A 22,061-nucleotide genomic window follows, 5' to 3' on the forward strand; every position below is an offset into this window, starting at 1 on the left:
TAAGCCAGTCCAATTTAAAAACATTTTAGTTTCATCCTGTTCAAATCTTGAATTTGGTGCATTATGCCATGACTCCTGGTGTTATCATGGGGAAATGCATTACCTGGACAAACTCGTGGCAGATTGAGGTTGACCTAAAGTAGCTGCAAAAACTGCAGGTTTGAAAGACTGCAATCACTTGAAAGGGAAGTCATCAAGTGAAGTAGATTAGGGTGGTATCTAGTTTTAGCTACTGCCAGACACAAACTGTGTAAACACAGGGTTACTTAAGGTCATGTGAGTGTGGTTTTGTTTTGCTGCCATGACCTTTGCATGAGTCACCTAATGAGGTATCCCCAAGGCCCTTGCCTGCAGCTAAACCAGTCATGGAAGGCAGGTTTTTCACCTTGGGCTAAGGGAGTCTAAGGCACTAATCATCTCATCCTGATGCAGAAGCCTAAGATAAATTAGATGGGTTTTTTATTTTTTCTCTGAAAGTCATTATTTCTCTCCATTTGACTATAAACAGAGAGCAAGGAGACTGGATCAGCTGTAGGTGTCTTGACTAAACTGAGGGAGAATAACTCTGTTGTCTGTCAGGCTTAGATCAGTGTAGCTATTTCAAAGTACTTTGAGAGAAGGGTCTGTAACTAGAGACGTAGCAGGCATGGTCCACTGCTGCACTCTGCTAATGGTCATGTAAGTAGAGCTCCTGATCAGGAACTGTACCTTAAATCAAAGCTATATTTTACATAATAACATCATGCTTTATAAGAACTAGGATTAAAATATAGAATGGCAACCAAAATCTATAAATAGATATCATTGTTTAAGTACAAGGTTGCTGACACCCTGGAGAGACCTCCAGATCCTTTGCTGTATTTGTCTCAGACACACATCATATTTTGTATGTTTAGCAAAGCCTCAGGAAAAATGCAGAAAGGCTTTGGTTAATACCTAGGAGCACCCCACTGAGCTGAAAAAGCTGCTGGAGACTGTCTCTGGAAACGATGACCTTACACCATGTACCAGAGACAGGGGATGGACAGTAGCACTGCACACTGCAAATGCTCTCACTGCTTCTGTGGCAGTGGCACAGCACGTACTCTTGTCACTGTCTTCACTCTTATAAGTAAATAAACAAACAAAAGGGTAAAAGGTGACTTTAACAAAGTAACAGTACCTGTTAAGTTTAGGGAATTTGTTTGTTGAATTCAACCCTTCCCGGGTATTTATTCTGGAGTGTCACTCATAAGTATTCTTTTTCTAAAGTTGCCTTATCAGAATTAAAGAAATAGATAATAAAGACAGATCTTCAGGAAACAGAATTCCAACCAGGATGTTAAAACTAAGTAATTAACAACCAAGGAGAAGGATCAGAGGGAAAAGGATCCCTTGGTATGTATGTAGAGGTTTTTGATGAAAACTGCTTTCTAAATGACAATACAAGTGCTCATTAGATAAGGTTGGTGTTTAGCACTAAGTCTCCCACAGAGAGAATTCTTGGCACAGAAGCTTTTATTATATAAATTTTGTGTGAAAAATGCAAAGTGCCATAATGTGGGACTTTGATCAGTGCTGCTATTCTGATTTACAATTGGGGTTTTTTTTAACTATGATGGGCACAACACACTAATTTAAAAGCTTATTTTAGGTGTAATTTACCTCTTCCTTTCAATAGCAAGAAAGTAATCTGATTGCATTTTTTCAGTCATCCTTGTGCAACGTATTAGATACCTTCCTTATAGTTTAAAACTAAAAATGCTAATGGATTGGGGAAATGGGTTTCTGCTTTCACTCAGCATATCTGTCTTTTTTATGCTTGTCTTTTGGATCATTTATCTAAATAATAACCTTTAGTACCTACTCCTTCCTTCCAATGAATTAAAAGATATTAATGATTAAAATCAGTGAATATGCATCTTCTCCCTACTTGAGTTTTGCCAGCTGAGGTTTCCATTTTCATCTCATGCTTTTTTGGAGGGGAGGGGGCAAGCTCCATACATCCTTGTGTGAAATACTCATGGTTACATTCTAATTTGTCTCAATCAAACAGCCTAAGTGAGCTTAAACTAATGGTAGATCTCTTTTAAAGAGTATCACCAGTGAGTACTGACTCAAATGACAGTGATTTCAGGGACTAAAAGAGAGAAATTACATTAAAAACTCAGCAAACAGCTTTCAGTCAGCAAATCTGTTGGGGCAGACCCACAGAAGAAGCAGGAATTATGCCTCAAGGGGAGGTGCTGTGGGTAGAACTTCCTCAGCCAACAAACCTGGAGATACAGAAGGATACACTTTGTCTTCACACAATTTACACTTTAGTCTCAGAATGATGAAAGGAAGCAAATTTTGTACAAAGGAAGCAGAGAGAAGATAAATGACCAGCCCAAGGTCAGGTACAAAGATGATGGAAATGTGGAAGAAAGTGCCAGAACAGATATTTTTCTAGACTCTTCATGTAGTCAGTTTTCAGCAGGCCTGGCTAAGCTGTCTACAGACCAAGACTGCAGGAATTCCTTAGCACATATACCCTGGGGAAAAAAACAAAACCAAACAAAAACCCAAAAACAAACAAACAAACCCCTAACAAACCAACAACAAAAAAAAAACTCCAGCAAGATTCTGAACAACAGGGTTGTATCTTAAAAACACTACAGAAACCACTTCTTCACCTACCAATACCTTCTGCAAAAGATGGGACTGAAACGTCAGAAGAACCAGCAACTTTATACTGCCTTAAGACTCTGTAAAATGTTTTCCAGATGAAAAGTGTCCTTCCATAGAAATCTTTCCCAGCAGACCACATTTCAGTTCTGCTGATCCCAGTGGTGACAGTATGGCATGGGGAGAGGCAGTACCTCCAGTACATGGATGCTGTGCTGGGTACTCATAGCAGAGTCACTTGCACTGCTCAGAGGCTCTCAATGCTTGGAATAAATTCATTCCAGCAAGAAGCTTTTATTCTGTAGAGTCAAAAAAGGCTTTGTGTTTAAAGCCATGTTCTTACATTAATCAGGATGTTTTCTCCTTTGATGAGAACAAAGAGCCACCCTTATGAGCTCAGTCGAAAGGTCTTTCTGGTGCTGCTTTGATATTTCCTGTGGTGATAAATATTCTCAATAACTGCAAATTACAAAAGAGCCAGAATCTACCTATGGGCATTATGTAGTCACTAAGGCACATTTTCATGGCATGTGGGAGGTGATCAGGAGACAATAGCAGACAGGCAGCTAAAGGAATTGTATTCTGCTCATTCTGCTAAGGGCAGGGAAATAATAATCCATGAATATAAAGTAATAGGAAAGGAAATCTGTTAACAAAGATTATCTCAGCAGGAAGCAAAAATGCTGTATGAACTTTCATTTCCAGTGAATCATGCCGTTATGCTCAATTTCATTGCAAATGTGAAGCTTGTCCTCGTGGCTTGTTCTCTGATGTGGGATCACTGTCAAAAAAAATAACAACTACAAAATGTTCCCTTAATTCCAAATTCCTGTTTGGTAAGTGATTCTCACATGATGCAAAGATCTAAAAGTGAAATTTGTGACATGGAAACTGGATTTCCTCCTTTTCTGGTATTTAGACAACACAGGAATGTTGGAAGAGTCCTTGGCAGGAGTTTCTAATTTATTCACATTTTAGACCTTAAGAAGACTGTATTTACCAGGTACTCAAAGCCAAATTGGTAAATGTAAAATAATAAACCGCAAAATTCTGGAATAGAATCTGAAATACTTGTTGTAGTGTATTTCTTTTGATATGGCATCACTAGATTTGAATTCTGGATGTTAAACAGATTGGTATTTATTTAAATATTACATTTTCTTGACTATGATATTTATATTTTGTCTGAAATATGGTTTTAATTCTTTGAAAGTATTTTTACTTCAAAAACAGGTAGCAATAATTCTATCCATATATTTTTTTGTACCAGTAACATGCCCATTTTCACCCAAATTTGGGATCATGGGGTTCAGCAAAATACATGCTCTTCACATTTTGCTTTGTGACATGAATTATTGAAGAACGCAAATACTGGCATTTTCTCTCTTTGAAGATGCATGAAATTTCCCATTATTGGAAAGCTGTCTTGCCCTGAATAACAAATTACATGATGAGACACAAGGAAGATGCAAATCTTAGGGTTCTAAAAGCACCTAATATTTTCTCAAATTATATTCAGCTGTATTTATCTTGCATTCTGGCATGCTGCTGGATTACTGTTATCAATAAATCTATAAATAGGATGCAAAATGCATGTGAGCTGTCTGTGCAAGAATAAAGAGTGGCCCGGCAATAAATTACAACATAATATATAGTTTAAAATGTAGCAAAAAGGAATGCCTTGACAAATCAATGCAACATATTTTGTCAGTGAGGATGAAAGATTCATTATGCATCAGCCTTGAAAAAGCTGAATTTCTGAGGCATGGGTCATCTAGGACATATGATGTAATCAGACAATATGGAAACATGCATAGAAAGACAAAAATAATCTTCTGAGTAATAAAGCCATATTAAATTGTCAGGTAAAATCTAAGTCCTGTGCAGTACTTTACTGTCCAAAAGAGGTCAGGAGTACCACAACAAACAAATGAAATCTAACTTCCTCTGGATTTGGTCCCCACAGCAGGTTCAAGCCCAAGCCTTTTTCTGAAACTGGGTTATGTGTGCTGGCTTTCATCAGTGTTTTTCTCATGTCTGCTAAGGTTTTAGCTCATATTGAGGCTCTTTAGTACAGCCAAGAAATGCGTTCCTCTGCCCAGTTTTCAATGAAACTTGGAAAATTGTTTTGGGGAACTCCAGGCATCTGCCAGACATGACTGGCTCACACCCAGCAGGCTCCATAAGCCTGGAGCACAGCGGAGACTAAAAATAAGACTGACCGATTGGTTGTCCTGCTGACAGCAGCAAACTGCCATGGGACATTTCATTTCCCCTGATCACATGGATGACAGACAAGCTGTCACCAGCTGTGCAGAGCCAGGAGGATGCATACCTGTGGCAGGGACACAGGCCCCAGCAGTAGCATCATCTTATTCTGAATGCTGGTGAGGGTGGAGATACCCCAAGAGAAGTTGGCATCAGTCACAGAATCCCAGAATGGGTTGGGTTGGAAGGGATCACAGTGGATCATCTGGGCCAACCCCTATCAGGGTCATCCTAGAGCACATGGCACAGGGTTGCATCCAGATGGTTCTGGAATTCCTGCAGTAAGGGAGACTCCACATCCTCTCCGGGCAATCTGTTCCAGTGCATGGTCACCCACACAACATTTCTTCATCATGTTCAGGTGCAACTTCTGTGCATCAGTTCCCGACCATTGCCTCTAGTGCTATTGCTTGGTACCACTGAAAAGAGCCTGGTCCATCCTCTTGGCACCCTCCTATAGATATTTATATACATTAATGAGGTCCCCTCTCAGTCATCTCTTTTAGAGGCTGAACAAGCCCTGCTCCCTCAGCCCTTTCTCATAAGAGAGATGCTCCAGCCCCTTAATCCTCTTTGTACCATCCACTGGAGTTGCCCCATGTCTCTCTTGTCCTGAGAAGCCCAGAACTGTACACAACATTCCAGATGTGCCTTCACAAGGGCTGAGTAGAGAGGCAGCATCGCCTCCCTGACCTGCTGGCAATACTTTTCTGAATGCATTTGAAGATCCCATGGCTTCCTTGGCCACAAGGACACACTGCTGACTCATGGACAGCTTGTCATCCATCAGCACCCCCAAGTTCCTCTACAGAAGGCCATGGACATGGATGTTGGCTCTGGCACACTCAGGAAGAGACACCTGAACTTGGCAGTGTTGGAAGAGGCTTGAAATGTGGTCTTGGCAGGTGGAGGAGTGTCAGGGGCCGGTGTCCCTCAGCTCCTTGTGAGGCATCAGCAAGAGCCTCGTGCCCCATGGGAGCCTTGTGACCACAGCCAGAGCTGTGAAAGGACACATTGCTCCAGTCCCTGGTGTAAGAGGAGGGACAAGCCTTGCATTTTCTTTCTGGACCATGTCTAAAAATAGGCAACAAAGCTGGTGGAGGGTTTGTAGCATAAATTCTATAAGCAGCGGCTGAGGGAGCTGGGGTTGTTTAGCCTGGAGGAAAGGAGGGTCATAAGGGACCTTAGCACTCTCTACAAACACCTGAAAGGAACCTGTAGTCAGGTGGGAGATGGACTCTTCTCACAAGTAACAAGTGATAGCTTCAAATTGCACCAGAGGGTGTTCAGGTTGTTCTTCACAGAAAGGGTGACTGGAATGGACTGCCCAGGGAAGCGGTAGAGTCACGGTCCCTGAAGGAGTTTTCTTAAACACTCTACTTAATGCCACGGTCTAGTTGCCGTGATGATGTTCGGACTCGATGTCGAGTCCATAGGTTGCACTCGACGATCTCAGAGGTCTTTTCCAACTTAATTTATTCTATAATGCACGAAGGAGGGGATCTCTACAGACCGAGCGCTCTTGATGCAGCACTCCAGGCCCCCGTCCCCTCAGCGCTGCAGCCGCCGGCGCCCAGCAGGGGGCGCTGTGCCCGGCACGGCCCCCACGCGGCGGAAGCGGCAGTGCGGCCCCTCTCCAAGATGGCGGCGCCCAGGCGCGGTGTGGCTGCGGGCGGGATGAGGCGGGGGGCAGCCGCCCGCGCCCGCCGCGCCGGGAAACTGGACCGGCTGCGGCAGGCGGTGCAGGACTACGTGCAGAAGGCCGGCGGCCAGCCGTCGTTGGCCTTGCACAAAGATTCGGAGAGGTACAGTCGCAGGAGCCGCCGGGACGCCAGGAAGGAGAAGCGCAGACTAAAGCGGAGCCGCCGCCGCCGACTCCAACGCGGGGAGCTGGTGGAGACTCCTACGGCCCCGGCCAAGCCGGGCACGGCCAAACCCGCTCCGGCCAAGCCAGCCCAGGCTAAGCCGGCTCCCGCTGCCCGCCCCGGAGCCCTGGCCAAAGCCGCCGCTGGGAAGCAGCGGCCCAGGCCGGTGTCGGCACCGGCATCGACAGCCCTTGAGTCCCCCTCGGCCGCTGCAGCCACCTCGGCGCGAAAACGGGCCCTGCTGGAAGCCAACGAGGAGGAGGATAAGGAGATCCGGCGGCTGGAGCGGCAGCTGGGGCTGGGGAAGCGGCGCAAGAAGCAGGAGGGGCCCGCGGGCGAGCGGCTGCCGCAGAGCTTCCTGCGGGACGGGCTGGGATACGTGCTGGGAGCGCTGGGCACACGGGCCGGGCTCAGCCAGCTCTGCGAGAGCAGCGACGAGGAGGAGCAGCAGGAGCCGGGGCCGCGGGAGCGCCCGCCGGGGAAGGAGGAGGATGCTGAGAACGAGGAAGATGCTGAAGACGAGGAGGATGGTGAGGACGAGGAGGATGGTCAGGACGAGGAGGATGGTCAGGACGAGGAGGATGGTCAGGATGAGGAGGCTCAGGAAGACGCTTCAGACCCCTCCGAGGCGGATGACGTGGAAGGACATTGGGACAGCGAGAGCTCGTCCCCCGAGGACGACGGGGTGCCAGAGGCCAGCGAGCCCTCGAGCGAGGAGGAGGAGGAGGCAGAGGTAGGATGCTCGCCTCAGATAACACAGATCTGCTTCCCCAAAGCACATCCCGCAACCTGAACACAGAGCAGAGTTGCATCGCCGCTGTTACGCCCAGGTGTTTGCTGTCAGCCGGGCCACGTGGAGTGTTGTCCTGGTTCGGAACAGCCGGGCCCAGCGACAGTGTTGACTTGAGGGGTCTGCCAGGTCCTAGGGACACTTGTTAGACGTGGCGGGGAGAGTTCCCAGTTCAGGCTGGTGGCAGGTAATACCCTACAGCACAAGGCACGTGGGAGCTGTGTGTGAAATCTGCATATAAAAGGAGCTGCCCTGGCATTAGAGTGTAAGGATATGATCGAGCCCTTCTGCAAAGAGAGCTTGTGTTGAAATGAACAGCGGTTACACAATGAAATGTTACTTTCTGAACAATCTTAGAATATTAGGTCTTGTTGAATGGGTGGAGGAGAGGTCACACAGGTCATTTAGCTCTCATGGGCCTAAACTTAAACTGTCACTGATGAAACTTGAGTAAAACCAAGACTTAAGATGTCAGGTTTTAATGACCATAACTTAAAGTTAGGGAAGAGAGACTTTGCTGTCGTCAAGTTTGTCATAAATTGGAATTTTTTTCCTGCTTTTCTTCATATTTTTCATTTGGCATTGATTATTAGATGGTGAGATATATCCTTAACTAAAAGTTTGGTACTTTAATCTTAAATAGAAATGTGTATTTGTGTTCAAGATACTGGTCTCATCTAATACCTTGTTTTCTTGTTTTCCTCCTAAGAGTGATAATCACGGTGCTACAAAGTATGTTCCTCCTCAAATAAGGAAAGCGCAGGAAACACTAGATGACAAGAAAAGAGAAGAACTGGGAAGACTGAAGAAAATGGTGAATGGTCTCATTAATAGGTAGTGTAATAAGGAAAGTCATTTATCTTTGTGGATCAATGTGACAATGCACATCATTCAAGCCAGGTGGCAAGGATGTGACTTTTCTCTTCACAAACTGATTTTAAGTTGGCAATCATGTCTGCTATTGTTAAGAATAATTATCTTTATCAGTATAAATTCTTCAAAGTTAGTCATTATACATGTTGAAAAATCTAGAAAATAAATTTAAGATTGGGCTGGATTCCACATAGCAGTTGCCTGCAAGTGCTAGATATAATTCACTCAGTGTCAGTTGGAGTATGCTTATTTAAAAAAAATCTCAGAAGAAAACAGGTTTCGGTTTGTTTTGGGTTTTTTGTGAAGAGAAGCAGCCCTTCCTAGGTTAAAATACTGAAGAATAGAAAAAAGTAATTAGCATTCATTTCAGTTTTTAGAGTATTTTTTAAATCAAAAAACTATTGCCAATTTTCATCTGTTACCTGTAAAACATAGACAAGAGTTTGTTCATTGATTTGAAATTTAATATACCATATATGTGGATGTATAAATTATTTTCCTACTTAATTTCTTCAAAGACTCTGATGTGCCACGGTTAAAACTGCTAAAACCAGTCTCTTTTTATAATAAATCTATTCAGTGTGACAGTAAGCAGATTGACAGTGTTTTGTAAATACTGTTGCAAACATGTTTTTACATGTAATTTTTTTTAAAATTATACTAGAATTGAATGTACTATACTTTTTTAGTTTAGTAAACACAGAAAAATACAAAAGGTCCCTTTCAGTCATCTTATCAATCTTCAATCTTTTCTTCTTAAGTCAAAGTAGTTTCTCTAAAAAGAATGGTTGTTTGTTAGGTGAACTCAAAATTGTGGAGCCATGTGAGGAGAAGAAAGAGTGAACATTGGATTTTGTTTCTCCATAGGCTGAGTGAACCAAATTTGTCCTCCATCAGTGGACAGATGGAAGAGCTCTACATGGCCAACAGCAGAAAGGATATGAATGACACGCTGACAGACATTCTCATGAATGCCTGTGTTACTGCCGTTGCCATGCCTGCAAGACTCATGATGGAGCATGTGCTTCTGGTCAGCATCCTTCATCACAATGTAGGAATTGAGGTAATTCTTGTGCTTGGTACAAATTTTGTATAATAATACGTATTGTAGAATGTTTTCCTTGACATTTTGTTTGAATTGCCTTGTCATTTTTTAACTATGTGGCACTAACAAGCATCTTTAGTTGAGTTTCATCAGTATTTTGTGGCTTATTTGTAAGGCTTTCATAAGTGAAAAGGTATAAGTCCATTGCTTTGATTTTATTTCCTTCATGAGTTACCACTGGTCACCATAATTTTTTTCATCAAAATCTTTCTGCACCCAGTAATCAAAATTTTCTAACTTTCAGCTTCTCTTGTTTTTGTTACACTAATCCATTTCTGTTGTCATGGATATATGTGGGTATTGTTTTTGAACTATGTATATCCAGATAAGAAAAGTGTTACATCTACAGGAATCCTTTTACAGTGGTGGATAGACTTCTTTTCTATGCAAATCATCAATGGAATTAAGTAGTTATAATATGGAATATTAAAAACTTAAAAAGTATGGCTATTTTTGGAGGGGATTTTGGTTTGTGTTTTTAAGCCTAATGAATGAGTAAAATCCCTCTCACCCAAGCTGACACTGAAGCTCCTAATGTCAAAGGGAAGATTTTAGCTAATTTCAGTGACATGTCTGTCAGGAAACTTTCAGCAGTATGTTCCCCTCTGCATCTGTTTTCTTCCCCTCTGCATCTCAATGCAAAAGATGTATTGATGCAAGTTTTTCTGTTTGTCATACAGTGGCCTGAATGCTGGTTCTGAAACCATATTAAATATCAGGCAGATGCAATTATGCAGCTTTCTCCATGTAGACTTGTCATTAAACTTCTTTTTTGTCTTTCTGTGCTCCTTGAAAGGCACTTCTGAATGCAGATACAATGTTTCTGTGAAATAAATGTACAGTATGCATTACATGAAAGTGTGATAGTACAGCTGCACTGAGGATTAAGTTGAGCACTGCAAAGGTTGGCCTGTATTTATAAATTATATTAATTAAATAAATTATTTATAAATTATTAATGTGCAGCTATTGGATAGTTAACACCTAAGCTGGTCAAGGCTTGTAATGCAAGTCAGTACTGCAGCTGGGACTTCTGGTTTTCTCAAGGTAAACAGATTTTTAGCTCAGTAATAACGGGTGAGGGTCTTATTTAGCAGCAATGTATTCATTAACTCCCTGTGTTTCAGAGCCTGTAGGCTTTCTAATCCCAGCCTTTAGCATCAGTTCTCTCTTTAGAAATAAATAAATTCCAAAATTTATTTTCCCAGCTGTACCACTGACAAATGTCTAAGAATTATCCCCACTTCAAAAGCAGCTTCACCTTATGTTCAGCAACTGTGAAAACTTGGTATTTTGGGGATTTTTTCCCAATATAATTTTTTATCCTCCTGTTAAGGATTTTTTCTGGAATGCTGAACTCAGGAATGTGTTTGCTTTTTGTCATATAGCTTTTCCTGGATGAATGACTAGCAGTAACAGCATGCTGGCCTGACAGCTGGAAAGATGCTAATATGTGTCTATGAATATTATGTATATAAATGCTGATGTATGGGTACTGTAGGTTCATAATACTTGTTTTTCTTGCACAGGCTTTAAAAGGCAACTGGATGTCAAATATGAGGAGTAAATAACAGACTTCTACAAAAACGTAGATAAATTTGGATATTTGTGTATGTAAATATAGAACATCCATTTTGTTTGAGAGTAGCAACAATATTTCTTTAAAATTGAACCTAAATGAATTTTACAGATGTCTATAAAATCTACTTACAGTTAACTGCCGGATTTTTTTTTTCCCCTTAACGGAATTGTTGCCAGGTCGGTGCTCACTTTTTGGAAGCTGTGGTGAAGAAATTTGATGAACTCTGTAAAAGTGATGCTGAAGGGAAAGAATGTGAAAATCTGCTTGCCTTGATTGCTCATCTGTATAACTTCCATGTGGTTCATTGCCTGCTGATCTTTGATATTCTGAAAAAGCTTGTTAGCACTTTCACTGAAAAAGAGATTGAGCTGATTTTGTTTCTTCTGAAAAATGTGGGCTTTTCCTTAAGAAAAGATGATGCATTGGCTTTGAAAGAACTGATCACTGAAGCCCAGAGGAAAGCAAGCACAGCAGAGAAGAAATTCCAGGATCAGACTAGGGTATGTGTTTGTTCTAAAGATTTTATGTTCTCAAGAGACTGTAATAAGTACTTGGATACATAGTTTAATTTACAGAAACGTTTTCTGCTACATTCTGTTCAGGTTCTATATTACCATTAGTGTGGCATTCAGTTATTTGCGTTCTTCTTGTCTGTCTTTCTGCATTAGTTCTTAGGACACAGACACCAAAATGCTCCTGATGGGTGAGACAAGGCTGGTTTGTGTCTTATGCTGTGGACAGTTTTCTGTTTCATAATACTTTGTGCACTTCAAAAAATGGTCACTGAGGCATGGTGTTGAGCAGATTAAACTTGTACACAAATTAATGTAATAGGGGTTAAGGAAAACATGTTGTATTTAAATTTTGGTGTGTATTGCCAGCTGAGCTGCTTATTCTCACAGAATATTAATTTCAAAGTACACTCTTCTACTTTATTTAACAAAAGAATATTAAATATTCTTAAGAATTAGAATCCACAGAACTATTTATTTTCCCAATAGGTTCGATTTATGCTGGAGACTATGCTGGCCCTTAGGAACAATGACATGCGTAAGATTCCTGGTTACGATCCTGAACCAGTCGAAAGACTCCGCAAATTGCAGAGAGCACTGGTGAGCACTTTCTTGGCTGGTGTAGCCTTTTATTCTTAATCCAGGAGTAATTATTTGTATTGGATGTCAGCTTTCTTGGGGGTTTTTTGTTTGTTTGTTTGTTTTGGGCTTTTTTTGACAGAATGGGCAGTCTGTCTAGAACAACCTAGTATAAAAGGGGTGAAAGTAATTTATCAATGCATATCAGGATAAGAGGCCAGGCAAAAACAAGCTAGGTGACTTGGTTCTGTAGGATTTCCTCTCTTAAATTTTTGAAGTCCTGCTGATATGCTTCTAGACTTTGTTGTTGAAAATTCTTATTTTGTTCAGAGTTTAAAATTTTTGTTATTTGAACTGTACAACACATAAAGTGGTTTGTTGTGTCATTTTACGTCGTCACAAGTGTTCAAAAGGAAAATCATGACCAGACTGTAAGATGCTGCAATGTCAGCGTCCTCTGAATTCTAATCAAACTTTTTAGTTGGAAGATGTCTACTTTTTAGATTAGTATCTCGTTTTTCAAATAAAAAACCCAAGAGCTCATATGATTTATGGAACTTTATGAATTTAAAAAATTACAGCATATGGGAAAATTGTACATTCTTTTCAAGTTGCTGATTGAAACAAAGGCTAGGGAGGAGACATGGGAAGATCTTTACAGCAGTATGAACTTATATGTTTAAAATTTTTTGTTTAAAAATAATTTTAAGTAATTCAAGTATTTGTTGTTTTCTGTAAGAAAAGAGAGAAAAAAAGCTTCAAATAAAAGCTTTTGTGTTGGTTTTTATTTTTGTTTTGTTACTCAAGGTTCACAGCAGTGGTTCAGGAAAAGACACTCAGCTCCGCGTGTCCCTGGAGTCTCTCCTCAGTGCTGACCAGGTTGGGCGCTGGTGGATCGTGGGGTCATCCTGGAGTGGAGCACCAATGATCAGTGATACAAAAAGCCAGGCTCAGCAAAAGCTGCATGTGGGAAAGGTAAATCCAAATCATAAGTCTAAGTGTTTGTGATCTCTTGAAGATTTTTCTTATATGTCAATAAGTTTATTTCAGAGCCCACCAAAAACATCTTCACATGCTCTTGTAAGACCAAGCTTTTGGACTGTAAATTCTGTTTTCAGGTATTTTTAAAACATTGTACTCATGTGCTTCATAAGAACTGTTACTACAAATATGGTACATCTTGTTTTTCCTTATCCTGTGGAATTGCTAAGGTGAAATAGAGACTTGATTCAACAGTGTCTTTGCTAGTAGGAATTCTGCAGGTTGTGGTGTCTGTCTGTGGCATACATCCAAACTGATTCCAAAGGTAATGTGATGAGATGGTCATTGTGATTTACTTATATTAAAGAAGCATGTCTTAAAATTAATCAGCACAATTAAAGTAGATTAAAATGTATTTCCATAGTTGAAAAAGCTCCTGATGATGCCTGTGCCTCTGGACAAAAGCTCAGGACCTTTGGTTTGGTGATTCATGGTTTACTGGAGAGCTTCATTGATGGTGTTATTTAAGGTAGTACAGAAATAGCTTTTTTGAGGGCAAACATAAATAAAGTAGCATATAAATTTATTTTCAGGTGAGTTCAAAAATAATGGAGCTTGCTCGTAAGCTGAGAATGAACACTGATATCAGGAGAAGTATTTTTTGTGTCTTGATGACAAGTGAAGACTTCATGGATGCCTTTGAAAAACTTCTGAAGTAAGTACAGCCTAGTACAGAAATCAGCCCAGAACTAAAAAGAGGTTGCTAATACAGCATTTCTGGTCTGGGCTCAAAAACATTCAATTGATAATGCAGTTAAAAGAAGTGCATAGCTAGGGATCCACACAGGGTAAAAAGGGTAGGAGAGGGGACCGGAACCCTGGTGTAAGGATTAATGGGGGCAAGCAGAACTGACTGGCAGTCAGAGGAAGGGAATAGCCCCTTTGACACTCTTGCCTATAACTGTGATTTGCAGCATCTTTTGATATAAGGAGCCTGTGTCTTTTTGGCATTGGAGCTGTGGATCCCAGTAGAGGGATGGAAAGCTACTGCAGGCTTGTTTCCTTACGGAGGCAGATCAGAAACCCCTGCAGAACATCTCGGGTTTTTTGATGCACTGCTGTGATTTCTGTACTACTGCCGCTTCTTTGACTTCTTGCCACCTTGTTAAGCCATCTCTGCCCATACTTGCATGGCCTGGTAGTGTTCTAGCATGTCCACTTCCCTCCTGCAGAATTTATTAGCTTTGGGTTTGCTTCGCAGTAAGACCAGTTCCCTTACCCCTTGACAAGCAGCTCTTCAGAAGATGTGATCAGGGAAGAGCTCAAACTAAGCTATTCCCTGTGCTTGTCTGAATATTAATTGTAGGTCTGTAAGAACTGGGAGGGGAGATCAAGTCTGAACTTTTCTGTCTCAGCCTTGTAGCTCAAGGGTATTGTCTTACCAGGAGGGCATGCAATTATTTAATTTGCTTACCGAACCAAAACAGACTTTGTAATAAAGTCAACTAATATTTGATTAAATGCCACTTCTGCAAAACACAGCTTGGACTTAAGACTGTGATGGAGTCATTCCAATATCTTAATATGGCCTGTTCAATTAAAAGAAATTAGCTACTGCTACAGCTCTTGCCAAGACCTGGCAGCTTAATTTGCAAATTGGACCTGACTCTCATCTGTGCTATTTAAGCTAGTACACAAATCTGAATACATACAGGCTTGGCAGAAAATCTCTCTGCAGGCTGCCTGGTGTGTGTTGATGCTGATGTTTATACAGCAAACTCTAAGAGAGGAATTCTTAAATCTGCCCACATCTGGCAGAGTATAATGGAAAGTGCACGTAATTGTCAGTGAAGGAATTAACTTCAGTGTGAACATGTGTTCCAGAGTGTGTGGGAATTTGTATCTGCATGTTTGATGTCAGTCTTGTGAGGAGGAGCATACAAAGAAATATTTTAACTGCTCTTGTTGGTTTATCTACTGTTAGTTCTGTGGCAGAGTAGAGGTGTGGTTAAAGGATAAACTGTTTGAAATCCAGGCTGCTATAGACTTTCTAGTCCCTTTACTCCTTACTGCAAATGAAAGTAATTAGTTTGAATCCAGAACAGCTCCCTGAAGTGGCTCAGTGATTGCAGAGGTGTCAGTGAAGAGAGAAAGCTGGGATCATCACTTGTGACAAAGAGGAGAGAGTGAGACTGCAGCCTCTTCATCAGCTGAAAGGCCACACCTTCTTCACAAACCACAATTTCACTCAGGACAGAGGATGAATGCTGCTTAAGTTTGATGGAAAGGCAATTTTTGAAGTTATTTTGTGGACATAAAGAATTTGACAAACTTCACATCTCAGAAAATTCTGAGCCACTCATGAAAGGCTCAGCTATCCTACTGGAGTGGGATGTGTAATTCAGGATAGCAAGTGTCTACCAAAGTGAGTGTATATACTAATATAATTTGGACTGACTTTTAAAAGGGGATTAAAGAGTTGCTATTTTTGATCTGAAGGCAGTGGTAGTCTTGGGCTTCAGCTGATGATAACTGATCTACTTGGGGGCAGCATTCTGCTGATGACAACCTCCTTCAAAGGCAGTTATCACATTTTCAGCAGGATCAAGATATACAAGTCTATGGGAATACTGTAACTCATGAATAATTGAATCAGTGAGGTGGTTTCACATTCTTTATCAAAGAATATCAGGGTTATGAAATCTATACAGGTTTATGGTGAAGCTCAGCAGTGAAAGACAGTCCAGACTCTGAAATTTTAGAAGTTTAGGAATTCTAGTTCTGTGAAGAAGTGAAGGTAATAAGAAAATTGAATATCCAAGTGTTGTCACTTGGTTACAACTCTGGCAATGTGAATATTTCCTAAATAAGCAAGTCATGATAGGAGTGATGATGAACAAGTAAAAGGACCATGTGTCAAATTAGTGGTTGCAGTGTAACTTCCCAAGTGATCATTAAATGCAAATTTGATGGCTGAAAACCTGTATACTTGTAGAAAAAACCTTTTGTTGCTTTGAAATCAGTTGGAACTTGGCTGATGGGAGAACAGGTGGGTTATGACACAGACACAGCACTTCCAGTACTGACCCCTTTTGGACTTCTAAAGTTTTACTGCTCATTAGCCTAGAAATCATCCTAGATTTTCCTGTTGTAAAACTTTAAATTCCAGGGAGTTTGGTCTCAACAGCAGTGTTTTCTCTGTAAATCTGGTGTGTCTGTGGTCACATGCAATGCAGATGAGGTGTGTACAAAGGAGGGATATTGGCATCAAGTAATGACCAAGTACTCTAAGAGACAGTAGGGCAAGTTTCAGTGGAGTCAAACCTGGTTAGAAAATACTCTTGAATTGTACTAATACCCTGTGAAACTTGAACTTGAAGCAATGAGAAGAATTTTGTTTGATATTTTTCAGATTCTAATATGACGCATTTTTCATTTTAATTGGTTTTAATGCTGCCAAGCATTTGGCAGCATTCGGAAGTTAGGTCATATTATTCACAGACCAGGTGCATTGTGAGTTAGTCACCATTCCAAGCCAGAATGTCTCAGCTCTCTTTTACACTGGTCAGCTATTGGAGTGGGAAGGCTGCTCAGTCCTTGGCCTTCATACTGAGGCAGCCAACACAGATACAGAGATACATACATACATACATACATACATGCACACATACTGTTTTCTCCAGGCTTTTTTTTTTTTTTTAAGGTGCTTTGTAATCACTGACTGTATCCTCTTAGGCTACTATCAAACAAAACTGAATTTCAAGTATCATGTAGCATAGATTGGACCCAGAGATTAAATAATTTGTATCACCAAGTAAGAAAAACGTCTAAGAATATTTTCTTATCCCTGCTAAGTACCACAGAAGTGAAGGGCCCTGGAAAAGTTTATCCAAATAGGATTACACTGATCTGTAGACTGGTTTTCCTCCCATGACCATAAGCAGAAGCATGAGATTATCACAACAGAACCCTGCAGTTCTTGTTTCACTATTTAGCTTTTGTTTCACTGTTGAACCCCTGTAGTGATATCTGTAGGTGCAGTGCTACTGCTGGTATCTCTGTGCCCTCTCTTCTGTTCATGGCAAGCTGCAGACATGGAGTGGGATACCTTTCCTTCCCTGAGCAATGATAATACTTTTATCATTCTACTTCTGTTTATTGAGGTGTTACTTTTGTATCTCCTCCTTTAACACCCATAATTCTTCAGCATTTCCACAGTGCCATACCAGGATACTTGTTTAGCCAACACTGTTAAAGGTTGGAGTCCATTATGAGTTTTAAAGCCTTTGTAGGTACTTTGTAAGAAGTAGAATTTAATGTGATGTTAGGAGAACTTTTAAAGTATTACTCTTAGGTGTTGACTGTAGCTCTTACTTTGTGTCAGCAAGTTTTTCCTTACAAAATATTTCTCCATTTCTTGCTAAATTTTAGGCTTGGACTGAAAGATCAGCAGGAGAGGGAAATAGTTCATGTCATCCTTTTCTGCTGCTTACAGGAGAAGACATTCAACCCCTTCTATGCATTTTTGGCTAACAAGTTTTGTGGGTATGAAAGACGATTTCAGGTAAAGACAAATCTGTTGCTTCATTGGCTTTGTGTCATGATTGTGGTTAGGAAGACAGTTACTGAATACCTGAAAATGGATGCTTGCCTCTTAGGATCTTGATCCCAATGAAAAATTCTGCTGGTATGGCTAAGCATTAAGTAAGGCATACTCATGGTCAGATCTGAATAGGAAATGAAATGCTGAATGTTTTCTTCCTTCTGTTTTATGCATTTTAAAATAATTGGAACGGTCTGATCAAGCATTTCTGTTAATTAAAGGAGGGCTTATAAAGAATAGAAGGTCAAAAGGTTTGTTATGTTGTTGCTCATTTAAACAACCACTTGATTTGTAGGATTACTTTTTTTTGCCTTTGACCCCTAGGTGACATTTCAGTTTAGTATTTGGGACAAAATCAAAGGCTTGGAAAACCTGTCAGCTGCTGCCATCTTCAACTTGGTTTCACTGCTGGCTCACTTAATAAGGACAAAATCACTGCCACTTTCGGTTCTCAAGGTTGGTGTGTTTTCTTTTCAAATCCTTCTGTGTTTTCCCTGCAGTTGCTGGTTCTATGGAAGGTATATTTTCTTTGTTACCTATCTGGTACTTTAGCTGTTATGCTGAGACAGACTTGTTTTAAAATTACCAAATTGTTCCAATTGATTATGATAATGCTGACATTTGGGGAAAGGGAACCTGTAGTGACCCAGGCATAAAGAAAGTCTACTTTTTTTTATCTAGAGTAGCTGTGAGGTTATTTCCTTTAGTGTATCCACAGTTGGAACACAATTGACCCCTTCATTAGCAGGCTTTGCCAGTGGACTCTGTGCTATGGTTTTTAGCTGCTGTTGTTTTTATTAGACAAGAAAGTGCTGAGTAGATTTCTTGGATTTCAGAATGAGGAGTCCATAGATTTCTATTAGAAGAGTAATTGAAATGTATTAAATAGGCAATTAAATGGATTGTCCCAGGTACTTACGAAGTATTTATCTAATTGAGAAAGGACATCTGGTATTCTGGTACCAGTAGGCTTCTATTTCTTAGAAGGTTCTTTGCTTTCATTATTGATTGGCTTTTGAAGGCAGCCTTCTCAGGTAATTATTCTGTGCTAAACTCAAGGCTCAGTATATGCAGAGGCAGTTGGTGTGCTAAAAGTTCTTCATTTAGGAGAGCAGACCAGCTGTTTGAAATACTTGAATTAATTTAATTCTCCCTCTCTGTCTGCCAGGTAATTGAGTTCAGTGAACTGGACAAACCCAAAGTCCGGTTCTTACGACAGGTATTAAGCATGCTGTTAACCAAAGCAGATGAGGAAGAAATTACTGACATTTTTATGAGGTGAGTGATCACTGGCATCTCCAGAGAACCCTTGTTGAGTAGTAATTAAGAAGATAAGAAATTTGCCTATTTTGTTTTGAATCACACTGTGCCTTTTCCACACATCAGCCCTCCATCCCTTAAAATGTGAGCTCTCCTGGCTGAGTAGTTCAAGTGTATCATATGTGTGTTGGTACAGGCTATGACAGAGATGCAACTGTGTTACGAAAAATAAGGCTTCCAGATACTCAGTATTCATTTTGGGGTAGAATTTTCATGAGCAGAACTCTGTAATTCCCTGTTGCCTTTATTTTTACCATCTGTGTGCAGTGAGGTTCACTCTGCCAGCAGTCATTGCTAGGATCTATCTTAAGAAGAAAACAGAAAGTGAGGCAAAGGTTTGGGGTATTTTTAATGGGGTTTTTTATCAGTGTTCTCTGAAAAAATCTTATTTTTAATATGGGACAGGGTTGCCTGGAGAGGCTGGGAAATTTCCATCCTTAGAGAGGCCTACAACTTGAATGAATAGGACTTGCAATGAAATTGCATAGAAAAAATTAGGTGGTGATGTTTCAGCTATTATGCAGCAGCACAAGGAAGCTTGAACACCGTGTTTGCTTTGTTCTTTGCTGTAATATAATTGTTTACATAAAGCAAGCCTGAGGCTGCAATATTCCATTTTATTGTTGAGGCCAGTTGTATGTCGAGTGTTTGGGCTGTTTGCCAAACCAAGGTAGACTTGGTAATTTGAAAGCTTCTTCAATAAAACTTCTTTTATAGGTTGGATTTTTTTCTACAACTCTATTTGAAGAAGATGATAAAATTAAGAAACTTCTGAAATGGAGGAAGACTGAGTAATATTTTTGATCTGTATCTTTACAGGATATCTGACAACCCCAAACTGGGAGTGCTGCGGGAAGGCTTGAAACTCTTTCTTACCCACTTCTTACTGAAACATGCGCAAGCCCAAAAGAGTGCTGAAGAAGCTAGCTTGTTAAAAGAGAGAGTGGAACTAGCAACCAAGGCTTTAGAGTCAAAAGAACCCAAATTGAAGCTATAGTTACATTTTTTCTAGTAAAACACAGAGAAAAATTGAGCTGTGGTCTTTTGGACCTAAATAATTGAGAACAAGGAGACCAGTGTTACTCCAAAGGATCCATTTTTTAATGTAAACAGTTACTTTGCTCTGTGTGCAAGTTAGAGGTTTAATTGGAGGCGATACAAGGCCTTTTTGAAGAAAGAGAAATGTAGTTTGTCATGTCCCTTTTTGGTACAAGTGTTTCATATTGACAGTTGATATCTGGAGAAGAGGGTGAATTACTCTTCTGTGGTACTTTATCAGCAATGGTGTTCTGCATTACATTCTAGTCTTTCATTTAAAGTAATAAAAGAATCAGCCTTAACTAAAGGCTTTTAGTAAGGAACCATGGTACTCACCTGAAGAAAGGGGCCACTAGATGGCACAAGCACTGGTGAGTTGGCTGGGGAAGAAATCAACTTTCTTCTTAAAGTGTTGGAAGTTATTTGCTAATTCTGTGAATTGATTCTCTGACTGTAGTCAGGAAAAGATCTTCAGTTGGATTCAAAGCTGTAGCAAAGCAACTTGAAGATCTGTCTTTGCCCAATTATATTGGGTTTAGAGATCACAGCATAGTTTTATGGCTTTTTTAACCTGTTTGTCACAGCTTTAGAATTGGAAGTCATTTGTGTCAATCAGATTTTTCTAGACATAAACAATATCATCAATATGAGTCCTAACAAGAGAATACCTCCCTTGAGAGTTTGCTCACATTTTGCATTTGGATACTTAAAAAAAAAAATTAGGTACATTTCTTTCTGTAGCACTCTGTTAATGGTTTGTTTCTTTTGTCACCTGACCACTACACATTAAACTGCCATTTTTCTAAATGCTTTGGTGTTTGTGTTAGCTTTACTCTGGCTGGCCTTCCAGCAAGGGAATGACCTTAAATTAGGTAGAGAAGGGAAGTGCTTTCTTTTCCAGAATGTGCATCTGTGATCTACCACTGTTGGAGTTGTCAGCCCTGTTTCTGTAGCCAGACTTGCCTCTGATGTCCAATGGACCATTTACTTATGGTCCCTCCCAATTGCCTTTGATACCAATTGATCTGTCCCTGTTGGGAAAATTTATTTTTTAATCAAATTCTTAAATGTAATATATTCTACTTGCTGAAGTGTACTGTTTCCAGGTGGAGAAGTACTTCCCCCAGCAGCCAGGGAGTTGTTTATTCTCACCTTTCCTCTGAGAGGACAGGGCAAACTTTAGGGAAAAAGGTGACCTGGGAGCAGAGACCCACTTTCAAAATCCTGGGTTACACTAGCAAACAACAGAAGATACTATCGAAAAAACAAAGCAAGATGCTTTTTTTCAGTCTGTTTCATACCACTGTCAACCACTGGCAGCTTTTAAATGTACAAACCTTAAAAATTAATTGTGATAAAATTAAGTACAGTATTTTCTAGAATTCATGCCAATTAACAAAGTATGGGCAGCGGCAGAATTGATGCCGTTTTGCTGTTTACAAAAGTCACAACTTTAGGGGGTGTGTATAAACATTTCCCTTTACAACCAACCATGCAAAACCTTCTACTTAAGGTTTGGAGTATGGACTCAGGAGAAAATCTCTGCAAGACCCTAGAAATCGCTGCTGTGGAGCACATGGGACTCTGTGAGTAAAAATTGTTCCCCCTACACTGCAGCAGCCACTTATTAATTGCCCTTTTTGCAGGAGTTTAGGTAGACCCAGCGTGTCAGCCTGTTAGTGGTTTAATAACACACAAATAGAAACACATTGCTGTAGCAGGGAGGTTGAGGCAACTTGGCTGCTGTAGATAAATTTTGAATCATCTTCCTTAGCCCAAAGGTGCCGGGCTGCCTGTCCCTGCCTGCTGTGAGGGCTTTGCTGCCGTGGCAGCATTGCCAAGTGTTTTATGGGTGTGAGCATTCACTTGCTGCAGCTGCCTGAGGTGGTGCAATGCAGG

General features: G+C 40.6%; 1 protein-coding gene across 1 annotated transcript; it reads left to right on the top strand.

Moving 5' to 3' along the window:
* Positions 1–6,505: 6,505 nt before the first annotated feature.
* Positions 6,506–20,976, top strand: NOM1 (nucleolar protein with MIF4G domain 1). Its single transcript, XM_058833213.1, has 11 exons — positions 6,506–7,512; positions 8,279–8,403; positions 9,310–9,505; positions 11,306–11,629; positions 12,131–12,241; positions 13,028–13,195; positions 13,795–13,916; positions 17,633–17,765; positions 18,129–18,260; positions 18,973–19,082; positions 19,944–20,976. The coding sequence occupies exons 1-11, from the start codon at positions 6,556–6,558 to the stop codon at positions 20,119–20,121; spliced, it is 2,556 nt and encodes an 851-aa protein (XP_058689196.1). The 5' UTR covers positions 6,506–6,555; the 3' UTR covers positions 20,122–20,976.
* The last annotated feature ends 1,085 nt before the right edge of the window (positions 20,977–22,061 follow it).

The sequence above is a fragment of the Poecile atricapillus genome, chromosome 2 (genome assembly GCF_030490865.1).
Source record: "Poecile atricapillus isolate bPoeAtr1 chromosome 2, bPoeAtr1.hap1, whole genome shotgun sequence".
NCBI classification, from domain to species: Eukaryota; Metazoa; Chordata; class Aves; order Passeriformes; family Paridae; genus Poecile; species Poecile atricapillus.